General features: G+C 36.0%; 2 protein-coding genes and 1 long non-coding RNA gene across 3 annotated transcripts; 2 read left to right on the forward strand and 1 right to left on the reverse strand.

The window, feature by feature from the left end:
* Positions 1–2,837: 2,837 nt before the first annotated feature.
* On the reverse strand, positions 2,838–3,585 carry LOC107811274 (non-specific lipid-transfer protein 1-like). The gene is made up of 2 exons (XM_016636173.2): positions 3,158–3,585; positions 2,838–3,049 (listed from the first exon to the last, which is right to left on the reverse strand). The coding sequence occupies exons 1-2, from the start codon at positions 3,493–3,495 to the stop codon at positions 3,040–3,042; spliced, it is 348 nt and encodes a 115-aa protein (XP_016491659.1). The 5' UTR covers positions 3,496–3,585; the 3' UTR covers positions 2,838–3,039.
* A 1,820-nt stretch (positions 3,586–5,405) lies between these two features.
* On the forward strand, positions 5,406–5,922 carry LOC142182556 (uncharacterized). Its single transcript, XR_012711364.1, has 2 exons — positions 5,406–5,681; positions 5,755–5,922. It is a non-coding gene; the product is annotated as an uncharacterized LOC142182556 (long non-coding RNA).
* Positions 5,923–8,259: 2,337 nt separating this feature from the next.
* LOC107811267 (non-specific lipid-transfer protein 1-like) lies at positions 8,260–9,008 on the forward strand. Its single transcript, XM_016636164.2, has 2 exons — positions 8,260–8,683; positions 8,792–9,008. Exons 1-2 carry the CDS (start codon positions 8,346–8,348, stop codon positions 8,799–8,801), a joined length of 348 nt encoding a protein of 115 aa, XP_016491650.1. The 5' UTR covers positions 8,260–8,345; the 3' UTR covers positions 8,802–9,008.
* Positions 9,009–15,004: the final 5,996 nt, after the last annotated feature.

Genomic DNA, 15,004 nt, shown 5'->3' on the forward strand with positions numbered 1-15,004 from the left:
GTACTTTAATCTTGCTTAATTGATATTTCTTTCCGTTATTTTTGATAAATTGGGTTAAGTGTTGAATAATGGTCGGGCTTGCCTAGTAGTGTGTTGGGCGCCATCACGACCGAGATTTGGGTAGTGACAACATTGGGTACTATTTTAACGATAATTTAATTTCACTTTCAGTTTATTTTATTTTCATTATATTAGCCACACCATATAAGACAGTAATTAGTCATACATTGGGTACTATTTTACCCCACATGTGAAATTATACTGGGTCGTTATTCTTGTTATTGTTTCAATTTATTTTAATGTCTTCAGCACGTGTGGCATAAAGCACAAATATTTATTAAACGAAGAACAAACTTTTTTATGTTGTAGTTAATCTCTAACATGCTTTTGGAAGAAGCTGGATGGATTAGATAATGTTAACACCAAATTTTGGACATGAACCTAAGCCGAATTCGAAGTGATTTCCACCTAAATAGGTCATGACCTATCGGTTGTAGTCTTCTTGACATAACAAGTCAAGAAGGCGAGGTTCCTAGCAATGGGAAAGGGGAGTGAGCAAGCAGACTCTTTTCACTTAGTTAGGAGTAGGGGTGTACAAAGAAAATCGAAAAATCGCACCAAACCGATAATTCGAGTTAAACCGGAAAAAAAAATTCGATTATGGTTTGATTTGGTTTGGTGTTAGGAAAAAAAATCCGACCATAATTGGTTTAATTTGATTTTAACTAAAAAAAGTCAAATCGAAACCAAACCAACCCGACATTACATGTATACAAGTTTTAAAATATTTTATACATAAAAATAACTATTGTAATGTAATTTATAAATATTTTTTAACATTTTTCATAGTTCTCTCCTATTATTTCAAGCTTTGACATAGAACTTTTGAATGGTCAAATATGTTTTATAGCCCATAAAAGTTAGTGACTCAAATAAATTTCAAAGCAAAATCAAATCAATAAAAGTGCTAACAAAAAAATTCAATTCAATACTAGGAAAGACAATGGTATTGGATATTTATTTTCTTAGTTTTTCATTACTTTAGATAGTGAAAATACTTTAATAACTTACTTTTAATATTATTTAGTCATGTAATTAATACTTAGTAATTATTAGTCATACTTATTTTAACACGATTTAGTACTTTTAGATTATGTTTATTTTTATTATGGCTTATTAATTAGCAATATTTATTTTGTGCGATTTGTTGACTATTTTGGTATAATCATGACTCATCTCATATTATTTTGTATTATTTTATTGGATAAAGTTTTATCCTACTAGGACCTAAGAAATATTAGAGCAAAAATTATAAATTTTATGCTATGAAGATTTTGTCGGAAAAAATCCGAGAAAACCGAAAAACCTGAGAAAAATCGAGATTGAATAACCCGACTTTTGTTGGTTTGATTCGGTTTATAGATTTAAAAATCCGAGACAATTGGTTTGGTTTGGTAATTGAAAAATTCGAACTAACCCGGTTCATGTACACCCCTATTAAGGAATGATCTATTTTCACACATAATTTAGGTCATCGTTTAAACAAAGCTTAATTACGTAATTATTCGCCTTCATTTACTATTTACTAGACTTAAAAACCTTCTTGTAGCTTAGCATCTCTCTCAATTCTTTTTTATCCTCCGATCGTCTCTTCAGAAGTTAAAGTTCCACCCAACTGCAGCTCAGTGTTCTTTTTATACTTTTTCTGAGAAGTTTATATTAATTGGTAGGCTTAAGTATAGCAGAGTAAAGATATTGTAATTTTGTACACGAAATTTCACTTACGTATGATTTTCCAATTTGGGCTAATAACATTTACCGAGGGATCTATCAGTCACAATTTTCTCACCAAAATGATAGCTACAATTGCTCCCTCACTAAATTTAGAGACGGACATTAGCTAATCTTTGCACATTTCAGCTCTTCCTGTTATTATATTCTTGTCTAACTTCATGAAGTCAAATGGTTAATTTTGTGGGTCTTTACAAATTTGTTTTTAGTTTTATGACCCTATCTATATTTTTACACCTAAGAAATTTATTTTTATATGTATGAAATCTGTCTTTTATACATAAAAAATTTAAAACGATCATCTTCTTAATTTTAAAATTATAAAGGGACACGATGCCCTACTTATCATCCCTTTAAGACTGAATAATAGGAAAATTTAGACTGACACGGAAGAAACTAATAACTTATTGGTTACATACTGCTATCAATTTTGATATATTTATTGAAAATTACGATACAGAGTAATACTTCTACCTGATTGATTAATGTTCTGAAGTTGGAGTTCTCTATTTTATTTTATTCTTTTCAAGAAGTTGCTTTCTCCAGTTTTCTCATTTTAACTTGCCTACCTCAGCGAAGCTCCAAAAAAACTTTAAACCTTCCTTGTAAGACTAACCGAAGCCAGAAAATTCAATTTGAACACTCTTTGTCAGTGGGCTATACAAGGGTGTTCAAAGTCTGTTTTTAATCAATAACAAGTAATATTTTACCTTATACGTAGTATAATTTTTCGGCAGAGGGTGGTCAGCTAACATAGCTTCGCCCCTGAGACTAATAATAATATGTTGCTCAACTAGGAGGAAGAAATGGCTTCAACAATTTTATGCAGTTTGATTGCAAGTACCAAAGGTTGATATACTTGATACTGATCCAGTGATCCTGTCCAACAAAGTCTACATTATTGCATAGTGGAAGCTTAGTGCACCGGGCTATCTCTATTGCATTCCAAGTCCGTGATCCTTTAAGAATGTACGGTGAAGAGTATTATAGAACATGAATAGAGTAAATAATCAATCTCAGGAAAGAGTATGGAACAAAAGCAAACATATCAAAACGTCTATATCGCAGTTCATTATATTTGGAAGTGCTTAAATGCTACAAGCTGTCAACCTTGGCAAGGCTTTAATTTGATCATTACAAGCAGTAGTTCTCTCATCACTTGGACTATTATTTGAAAAAAGATAGAACAAAATATGAAGTCATCCTCTCTTTATTCCTTCCACACTGTCATCATCAATGACCTCAATCTCAGCTGATCCTGCAAATGGTTGATAATAATATAACCAGTCAGGACTCAAAAGTGAATGTAGTTGAAGAATTACATGAAAAGTGAAAATTATCTTGAAAAGCAGAAAACAAATCTTACAGGTCACAGTTGACGCTCTTAGAAACAGTAATGTCCAATGTTACACCACACTTGGTAGGGAGAGCCTGGGCAGCGTCTTCCTTCAAGTTTGCATACCGGTTGGCAGCAGCCTTGACACAATTACATGCAGCCCTCTTGTCAGCAGTGTTTTGAGCCATACCTTTCAATGCCGTCACACCAATACAGCAAGCTGCATTTGGATCACCACCCTGAGTAAGGTAAGGGATACAAGATGCTAAAGAAGCATCCACTTGACCACAAGTAAGAGCCAGTCCTGGCTCAACCATGAGCTGAATCATGGCCAATATTGAAATTGCTGAAATGATGATTCCCTTCATCTTTCTTGTCTGTGGAAGATATATTGAGTTACAAAATTCAAGTTGTATGTTTTTCTAAACTCTCTGAATTGCTACGACGTTTGAAGCAGGCTGTGGTAGGCATATATAGGACTCTCCTGATTGAGTGCAAACAAATAAGTAAACAGAATGCTGTTTGGGGATAGGTCAGAGCTGTTACACTAATTTGGCTTTTTCTTGATCATGGTATGTCATTTATAGGGAAACAATTATCCAAATCAGTTTCTTTCTGCCTTCTGGTGGGAGAAACTAATGTAATTGAACATTATTTTATTTCAATTGAGGACACTATATATGATCCTGTTCATGTAAGCTGGAGCAGAAATCATCTTAAAGTTAATGGTTTAAAAATATTCTTCACAATTTGGTTTTGATTAGATTCATTGGAATTTCATTAGGCATAATAAATACAATTGAATAGTTTTGTCAATGGATATGTATATTTATTTCCAGTAACTAGCCAAAGACTACGAAACCTAGTCCGAATTGACAACTTAACTCTTGTGAGAGCTTCAACAAGGAAAAGAAATGGCAATAGGTTAATCTGTGTAATCCTTTTGGGATCTCTAAATATACATAATGAGTCATTGACCTAACTGTAAAAACGTAACCGCACCACTTAAGCATACACTATTCTAACTTGCTATATACCTTTGTACACGGATTGTTTCTAACACAACCAGTATCAAGGAGTGCAGTCTAAAATGAACACTTAAATTATCAGAGACCTTACATAAAAAAATATTGATGGGTATGGCAGGTTCAGCATTTCTATCCTGGAAAAAATGTTTCTTTGTTTAAGGCCACTCTGTAAACAGGGTCGGAGGCACAAGCCGGCCTACGGGTTCGGCCGAACCCAATAGCTTTTGCTCAAACAGTGTATTTGATAATTTGAATTCATGAAATATGTATAAATACTAAATCTAGAACTCAGTCATTAACACGTGAAGTCGTGGTCCCAAAATCTAGAACCCATAAGATTGAAATCCTGGCTACGCCTCTGTCTGTAAATAATGATCTCGCCTGATAAAGCTAACATTAATTTTTGATATACTTTGGTGTTTCTGGTCATGTAATATAAGAATTGATGAAATGAACAGAAACCATCTATTTTTATCTCTGTACTGATTCATACATCTTGTTATCTATGCACATTTCAACAGTCTCTGTTACATTTTATTGTTATAGTTGACCCCAACTTACTTGGGATTGAGGAGTTGTAGTTACTGTTGCCGCTAATCCTTCTTTGAAGGAATCTTTTAGCTGATAGGGCACCTATTATTGACCAATTTCATTAGTCCAAAAATGGGTATGAGTAAACGAAAAAGAGATTTATTCACTAAGTTCAGTTCGTGAACTCGATATATTAGTGGAACAAGCAGAGAATTGACAGGTTCAGTTTTGATAAACGTTTTCAGAACTCCAAACACAATTTGAGTCTTTCAGTGTACCACCAGAGTAGAACTTCACATATTGCAAAAGTATTTCTTTGCACTTTGTATTTCCTAAAAGTAAAGAGTTTTGATTCACCAAGAAATCAATAGAACTGATGGAACCACCAACAAGTTGATAAATGAATGGAACAGTAACAGTTTCAACGGCTTGCACTAAACAGTGTGTGGCAGACATGCATTAAAAAAAGCAAAAGAAACAAAAGGAGCCAAAATAAAATAACAGATCCTACTTAAGCAAGAAACCACTCAAAACAGTGAAGCAATCATAACTACTACTATAAATACACCCTCTGTGCTTTCCTTTTAACATCCCAAAAAAAACAAGGAGCTAAAGAAGCAAACAAGCTTAACCTTGAAATATTCCCTACACAAGAAAGATGAAAGATATCATCATTTCAGTGATTGCAGTGTTGGTCATGATTCAGCTCATGGTTGAGCCAGGACAGGCTCTTACCTGTGGTCAAGTGGATGCTTCTTTAGCACCTTGTGTCCCTTACCTTACTCAGGGTGGCGAACCTGGAACTGCATGTTGTAACGGAGTGAAAGCCTTGAAAGTTATGGCTCAATCTATAGTTGACAGAAGGGCAGCCTCAATTGTGTCAAGGCTGCTGCCAACAGATATGCAAATCTGAAGGATGATGATGCTCAGGCTCTCCCTAGCAAATGTGGCGTTACAATGGATATTCCCGTCTCTCGTACCATCAACTGTGGCATGTAAGATTATCATCATATAATTATACATCTCAATTAGAGTAATTGCACATTCTGACTTGTTTCTTTTTTGCAGAATCAACTGAAGTGATTCAATGCAGCCAGAAATTTGCCAGGCTGATCATGCTAGAAATACATGGAACCAAGTTTTACATTACCTACTTATTTTGATGTATAAGAAGCTTTGAGATATTATAATAATACAATACTCTCTTTTGTCCTTCTCTCTGGACAATTATGCCAATGCGCATTTCATATTGCAGAGTCAATAAAAGCATATACGACTGTATGAACTACATATATAACTTTGGAAAGACAAAAGTTGTGCAATATCGACAGGCATCTAGTTCAATGCCTTAAGTTTAACTTCTATACACTTACAGTGTAAAAGGAACTACAGGTGACAGTTCATAATAAATAGGATTATTTACCTGAAAAATAAGGCAGGTTACTTGCTATGAGAGACATCTAGCTCAATGCTGATGCACTAGCCTTCTTTCTCTTGTGGGTCATAGAGGTTGGGATTCAAGACATTAATGAGCAAAAAAAACACTAAACCAACTTAAAGAATTTACGAACTGCTCTCCAATCCCATTTGGCACATCAAGGAAACGTCATTTGATCAACTTTTAAGTTGCAAGAAGCTCCTGTCTATAAAGACCATCCAATCCAATATATTCCAAGTAAGATCAGTTGCTAAAGAATGTATATTTGCCAAGTGATGCATTTTTGAATATGATCAAAATCTATCAGCAGTTACTGCAAATCTCATCATCTAATGCAGTTAGTTAAATCACATTTTTTTTCCATAACCAAGATTTGGCTTTGACACTATACTAATCCTTTAAGTTCGTCCATTGTACTTGTAGACAAAGCAGCCTAAGGCTCTCAGCCAGACAAACTGCAACTAATGAAGATAAGGTGTTCCGGAATTCATTTATATCACTCAGAAATATACAAATGCCACTGGAAACATCTATATGATTGACATGTAAATGAAATGGAAATTCCAAACTAATATAACAGTCTTCCTTAATCACAAAAACATCACCGAGCTAAACAGCTAGCATCAGATTCAACCGTTTTAGTCGTCCACTTATTATCTCATAAACGTCAACTAAATGTAGAGGAGGAAAAGAACAGAATGAGGTATCGGTCACAAATGGTCTCAGAACAATTTCTTTCTAAAATCGCACTATTTCACGAATTAATAATTTATTATATGGACACTACTAATTTTTTAGTTCTCATCACTAATTTGTAATGCTTATTGTCTCTAACAATAAGGAATTCCAGTTTCAGCCTAATAATAAACTAACCAAAATCAATGCTAAGTTTCCTAAATAATGTTATTATTTCAATATCAAACTATCTAATCCACAATGGTTAAAATGATTTCCCTTCAATACTATATATATATATATATATATATATATAAATAAATAAATAAATAAAAAAAATTGACAAGACACCTGAAAGTAAACCTTGAACCTGCCAGAGCATCTCTACAGACACCGTCCTAATGTCAAATTATATATTTCACATATTTGTATTTCTATACATAATCTATACAAACAGTAGTTTTTCTTATTAAGTGAATTCAATTGGACTCTCTTTGCACAATGTGGATCCGTCGAAGTTAATCTTTTTTCTATGTAATCTAATTCCATTTATCTAGATGAATATCTGATTAGCACATTTGTAATGGAAACGATGAAGACCTGTTATTCTAGCATGTTTTCGCAAGTCCACAAAGTTGACCTGGAAATATAAAGCTTCAAAGAGGAATCCCATTACAAGAAGGCCAAACATAGCAATTTTGTAAAGGAGCTCAAAACTATACCAAAAAGTTTGAACAGGGAGAATATCAGGAAAAATAATAGGAGTAACAATAAGAAAGGGTGAGAGGAGATCTAACGGCATCTCCTCGTACTACTCCGACATTAGAGAATGTTACATCTATCCTCTCTGCTGTCGTAATGGTTTCCAAAGGGGTTTAAAAGGACTTGGGTGCTCCGCCTTATTGCCTTAAGGTTTTGGGTCAGATGCTCAGATTCCTTATTAGATAATCCCCTCCCCCAGATAAATAACATATACGACTTGTTCAGTAAGATTATCATAATCAGTAATCATTATTACATTAGACCATATTCGGGCCATGTTACTTTCAACTATGATGTACAGACTACAGAGTTAGGACAACATTCCTTATGTCTAATTGTTGAGACTGGCGATTTGAAATAGGTATCTTAACCAGTCAAATTTTGGAGAATAGATGCATCCTATTAATATCAACCTAACATTTTTTTTATTAAGGAAATGCCTGGAAGTGTAATTTTCTGCAATCAATGAGGATAAGATTCTTCAGTTCATATACTTGTCCAGAACACAGCACAACACATGCAGGAAACATCATAGCTGCAAGGGAAACTGTTTTGATCCCATCACTTTCTTCTTCTAATTGTTTATCAATGACATAAGAAAGGGAAAATGCCAAAATCGTGTAACAAATTTTACATAAGCCATTAACTGACCTTTCTTTTATTAGCCATCTTGAGAATACTATATATATCCCCTTCTACGCCTTCAACTATACCAGTCCACAGGGAGAACCAAGAAAAGAAAACTAGTAATCCAAAAACTTCAAGTTTTCAACAGAAAGCGAATATGAAGGGAATCATCATTTCAGCAATTGCAGTGTTAGCCATGATTCAGTTCATGGTTGAGCCAGGACAGGCTCTTACTTGTGGTCAAGTGGATGCTTCTTTAGCACCTTGTATTCCTTACCTTACTCAGGGCGGGGATCCGGGAGCAGCTTGCTGTAATGGTGTGAGAGCGTTGAAAGGTATGGCTCAAAACACCGCTGACAAGAGGGCTGCATGTAATTGTGTCAAGGCTGCTGCCAACCGGTATGCAAACTTGAAGGAAGACGCTGCCCAGGCTCTCCCAACCAAGTGTGGTGTAACATTGGACATTACTGTTTCTAAGAGCGTCAACTGTGACCTGTAAGATTTGTTTTCTGCTTTTCAAGATAATTTTCACTTTTCATGTAATTCTTCAACTACATTCACTTTTGAGTCCTGACTGGTTATATTATTATCAACCATTTGCAGGATCAGCTGAGATTGAGGTCATTGATGATGACAGTGTGGAAGGAATAAAGAGAGGATGACTTCATATTTTGTTCTATCTTTTTTCAAATAATAGTCCAAGTGATGAGAGAACTACTGCTTGTAATGATCAAAGCTTTACTGAGCATAAAGTGTTTCTGAAATTTCCCAAGATTATTGAGCTGTGACATGGACAATTTGATAGTTTATTTTGGCTTCATCATCTTTCAAAAGATTGATCATTTACTCTATCTATGTCCCTCATCTTATGAAATATTCATCCTTAAAAAGGAAGCACTAACCTGGAATCTTCTATTGCATTTAGTAAAATTGGAACATGATCTGTATGAACTCTGGTACATGCAATCAAATAGCATAAAATTGTTCAAGCCAGAAATGGATGTCTTCCTCCTAGTTAAGCTAGTATCATTCAGGCTCCATTTGCAGAAATTTAAGAACAAGATAGTCCATTTATTTTGGTTAAAAGAGAGAAAAAGAAAAAACTCCTGATCAGTTGCAATTCAATTTATGGAATATAACCTTAACTTAGCAACTTTTATCCTCAATAATTCTGGTGCTACATATCATCAAGAGTACAATGCTAGGAAATATCCGTCAAAGTGGATCTAGAGAACCTTAAGTGCCTTTTTTATTGGAAGGGGTGGCAAAAAGACTAACCTCACACTCCATATTCTTATCAAGATATCTCCTATTTATTCCTCCTATTCTAACTTGTATTTTGCTTCCAAAGCTGAACTGTCAGGGCCCTATGGACTTTCAGTTGGACCATTCATTTTCTTGGATCGCCAAGATTCATGAGCTTCTATAAAAGGGCTGATTCCAAATTCCATTTTCCTTTACATCATCCATCTTTTCTGAGAAAACTAACAGTACGAAAGTAGTAGGGATGCAACATTACATCATACATAAATTACTGAATTACCTCTCTGTTCCCCTTCCCTTTCCCGGGGATTTGCAAGCTGCAGTGACCAGTATTAATGATGAAATGAATTATTGTGAGAACATCAATTGTACCTCTTTTTAGAATTCTTGGGGATAAGTATAAAGGGATAGAATATTCATCATAGCTAAAGGATGAAAAAGAAACATCATTTCAGTTCGATTTCAATTAAAGTTTCTTTGTAATCCGTATACTTAACAATTAACTAGTTGAATAAACTGATATATCATCAGATGATTGGATTATCTTAGCCCCATGAATTTCCCCTAGAACGATAAGTGATCCAAGAACTCAAAAACATTAGTGCAAATTACCAGTATATGCCAGCAGTAGATTCTATTATTTAACTTCCATTAGATTTTGATGACATAAAATGTATTAAGATGACATTGGCATTGTTGCGGAAGCCAAATGTATATAGTGTGAATAAGTCACAACTACTATACCAAAAATTATGACAGCCACCAAATAATAAATAAGACAATAAAACAACAATAAAGGAAACACCAGAATTTACGAGGTTCGGCTAATTTTGTCTACTCCTCGGACACAACCAATATTTTATTCCACTCCAAAATACAAGTGAAATAATACTAAAGAGAGAAGATACAAATGCCTTAAACAGATGAGAAGGCAAATGAGAGGTGTATTTCAATCCTAAACATTAGGCCTTCTTTTATAGGGGAAAAATCCCCCCCAAACTTAACTCCCAACCAATGTGGGACTTTGGCATTTTGCCAAACTTCAACAAATCTCCACCTTGGCAAAATTCCACATTTTCAATTCTCTCTCAATAACAAATTTTGGTTGTGTCTTCATCTTCAATCTTCAGTGTCCAACAATATTGATCAAATCCAAACAATGTTGAAACTTGATCGCAGTCACCACCTTAGTTAGCATATCAGCAGGATTCTCCGTAGTATGAATTTTCTTCACTGTGACTCCTCCTTCTTCTATGATTTCTCGTACGAAATGATACCGAACATCAATATGCTTCGTCCTTGCATGATAAACTTGGTTCTTCGCTAATTGAATAGCACTTTGACTATCACAAAAAATTGTGATACCTTTTTGTTCAACATCAAGCTCTTTTAGCAATCGTTGAAGCCAAATTGCCTCCTTCACAGCCTCTGTAATAGCCATGTACTCTGCCTCTGTTGTAGACAAAGCAACTGTTGACTGCAAAGTAGACTTCCAACTAACTGGTGCTTTTGCAAAAGTAAACACATAACCAGTAGTTGATCTTCGTTTGTCCAGATCACCCGCAAAATCTGAGTCACAATATCCAACTACAGACTGATTGTATTCCTGCTCAAAAACTAACCCGACATCTACAGTATTATGAATATACCGTAGAATCCACTTCACAGCTTGCCAATGCTCCTTCCCTGGATTGTGCATATATCTGCTAATAATTCCAACAGCTTGTGAAATGTCAGGCTTTGTGCAAACCATTGCATACATCAAGCTACCAACAGCATTTGCGTATGGTACCTTTGACATATACTCTCGTTCAGCTTCATCCATTGGCGACATAATAGTACTTAGTTTAAAATGGGAAGCAAGTGGAGTACTAACTGGCTTAGTCTTGTCATCTATGCCAAAACGTTGAAGTACTCTCTTCAAATATTCCTTTTGAGATAAACAGAGTTTCTTTGAACGTCTATCTCTAATTATCTCCATGCCAAGAATTTTTTTTGCCTCACCCAAATCCTTCATCTCGAACTCCTTCTTCAGTTGAATCTTCAACTTATCAATTTCTTCCAAATTCTTGGAAGCTATCAACATATCATCAACATATAGGAGAAGATATACAAAGGAACCATCTTTAAGCTTGTGCAAATACACACAATGATCGTATTTGCTTCTCTTGTACCCTTGCCGCAACATAAACTCGTCAAATTGCTTGTACCATTGTCTAGAAGATTGTTTCAAACCGTACAACGATTTTTCAAGTTTGCACACCATATTTTCTTTTCCAGCAACTTTGAATCCTTCTGGCTGAGTCATGTAGATTTCCTCCTCCAAGTTTCCATGTAAAAACGCAGTTTTTACATCCATCTGAACTAGTTCCAAATCCAATTGTGCTACCAAAGCCAACATAATTCTAATGGAGGAATGTTTTACAACTGGAGAAAACACTTCATTGTAATCAATTCCCTCCTTTTGAGCATATCCTTTGGCCACCAATCTTGCTTTGTAGCGAACATCTACTTGGTTAGGAAATCCTTCCTTCTTTGCAAATACCCATTTGCACCCAATTGCTTGTTTTCCCTTCGGGAGATTGGCCAATCTCCATGTATGATTCTGATGAAGGGACTGTATTTCATCATTCATGGCAATCCTCCACTTATCTTCTTCTGAACTTTGGACAGCGTCTTTATAAGTAGTAGGAACATCATCAGCTACAATTGAGGTTGCACAAGCAACCGTCTCTATGAGACGAACAGGTTTCGTTATTGTTCTTTTTGGCCTGCTGGTTGCTATTGATTCAAGTTGTTGTTGAGGTTCCTGAGTTGGAATCTCCTCTACTGGCTCTCCTTCCAGAGGGTAATCTTCATTTGTTTCCTCTTCTGCTTCTTGTGTAGGAAAAATAAATTTTCCCTCAAACTCCACCTGCTTAGAAGCACCTTTATTTTGTTTGGTGTCTTCTGTTACCTTATTTACCATAGCAGATTCATCAAAGGTAACATCTCTGCTGAATATTACTTTCTTTGTCATAGGACACCATAAGCGATATCCTTTGACTCCAGAAGTAATTCCCATAAAAATAGCCTTCTTTGCCCTTGGATCCAATTTTGACTCCGTCACATGATAATATGAAGTTGAGCCAAACACGTGCAAAGAGTTATAATTTACAGCAGGTTTTCCGTACCATTTTTCAAATGGTGTCTTGCCATCAATAGCAGCAGATGGTAGACGATTAATGAGGTGACATGCATATGTAATTGCCTCAGCCCAAAATTCTTTGCCCAAGCCAGCATTGGACAACATACACCGTACCTTCTCCAGGAAGGTCCGGTTCATACGTTCTGCCACTCCATTCTGTTGTGGTGTATGTCTAACAGTGAAGTGTCGGACGATGCCATCATTTTCACAGACCTTATTGAAATGATCATTTTTGTATTCACCTCTATTGTCTGTGCGAATACACTTGATCCTCCTGCCTGTCTGATTCTCCACCATCGTCTTCCATTTGAGAAAAATTCCCAACACTTCATCTTTGCTCTTCATTGTATACACCCATACTCTTCGGGAAAAATCATCAACAAAGGTTACAAAATAGTGCTTCCCACCCAATGAAGGTGTTTTGGAAGGACCCCAAACATCAGAGTGTACATAATCCAAAATGCCTTTAGTATTATGGATCGCTGTACCAAATTTAACCCTTGTCTGTTTCCCTTTGACACAATGCTCACAAAACTCCAAGTTGCAAGCCTTTACTCCTTTTAACAATCCTTGATCTGATAGAGTTTTCAAGGATTTTCCTCCAGCATGTCCCAAGCGCATGTGCCATAGCTTGGTTGTTTCTGCTTCTTTGTCATCACTGGATGCCACTGTCGCTGTCCCAATAACTGTACTGCCACGATAGCGGTACATATTATTATTCTTCCGATTAGCCTTCATTACCACTAGTGCACCGGAGCATACTCTCATCACTCCATTTTCTGCAATGATTTTGAACTCTTTTGATTCTAGGGCTCCCACAAAGATGAGATTCTTCTTCAAATCCGGTACATATCGAACATCTGTCAATGTTCTGATCATTCCATCATGGTTCCTTAATCGTATTGAACCAATGTCATATGAGGTAAGAGGGCTGTTATCCGCTGTGTGGACGACTCCATATTCTCCTTCTTGAAATTCCACGAACCAGTCCCTGTTGGGACACATATGATAGCTACAAGCCGAGTCCATCAACCATATGTCTGATGATGTTGATGACTCTGTTGTAACTAATGAGAAGTCTGAATCATCACAATCAGCTACATTTGAATCCATAATAGCCTTTCCATTGTTATGTTTGGCCTTATTCTTCAACTTCGGACAGTCTTTCTTCCAGTGCCCTTTTTCTCGACAAAAGGCACATTCATCTTTGCTGGGTCTGGATCTTGACTTGGATCTTCCCTTCTTTGTCCTTGTTTGATTTTGAGGACGACCCCTCACAAACAGTGCTTCTCCTTCTCCGCCCTTCTGTTTTTCTCGCTTTCTTTGTTCATAGCTGTACAAAGCCGAACAAACTTTTCTGAGAGAAACTTCGTCATTTCCATGGAGTAGAGTAGTTTCAAGGTGCTCGTACTCATCAGGAAGTGACGCCAACAACATCAAGGCCAAGTCACCATTATCATAAGTTGTATCCATATTTTGCAAATCTGTGACCAACTTATTGAAACTGGTGATATGTTCATTCATCGTGGTACCAGGAACATAGGTGAAGTTAAACAGTCTCTTCTTCATGTACAATTTATTTTGACTATTTTTCTTCAAAAATTTATCCTCCAGTGCTTTCCATAATTTACTTGCAGAAGTTTCCTTTGTGTATGGATATTTCTGCTCTCTAGCAAGGAAGGATCGAATGGTACCGCAAGCAACACGGTTGAGAATCTTCCAATCTTCTTCTCCAATAACATCTGGTTTCTTTTCTTCAATGGCCAGATCTAGCCCTTGTTGAAAAAGGACATCTAGAACCTCGTCTTGCCACATCCCAAAATGTCCGGACCCGTCAAATATTTCTACCGCAAATTTCGCATTTGACACAATTCTTGTCATAAGCGAAGATGTCAATGATGACGTATTGTTGACACTTGATGTAGATTCTTCTTGTTTATTGTCTCCCATCTTTGACACAAATATTATTTAATAGCTGACGACACAAATCAAGATTATTTCCTTTCTGGTGTGGAAGATCAGACTAAGCTGCAACCACAGAGCATACTCAGATAGAACCTTGACTCAGTTACCAAGATAATTTCTGATGTGGAAGATCAGACTATGCTGCAACCACAGAGCATACTTAGACAGTACCTTGGCTCTGATACCAATTGTTGCGGAAGCCAAATGTATATAGTGTGAATAAGTCACAACTACTATACCAAAAATTATGACAGCCACCAAATAATAAATAAGACAATAAAACAACAATAAAGGAAACACCAGAATTTACGAGGTTCGGCTAATTTTGCCTACTCCTCGGACACAACCAATATTTTATTCCACTCCAAAATACAAGTGAAATAATACTAAAGAGAGAAGAT

Source organism: Nicotiana tabacum, chromosome 7 (assembly GCF_000715075.1).
Source record: "Nicotiana tabacum cultivar K326 chromosome 7, ASM71507v2, whole genome shotgun sequence".
Classification (NCBI taxonomy): Eukaryota; Viridiplantae; Streptophyta; class Magnoliopsida; order Solanales; family Solanaceae; genus Nicotiana; species Nicotiana tabacum.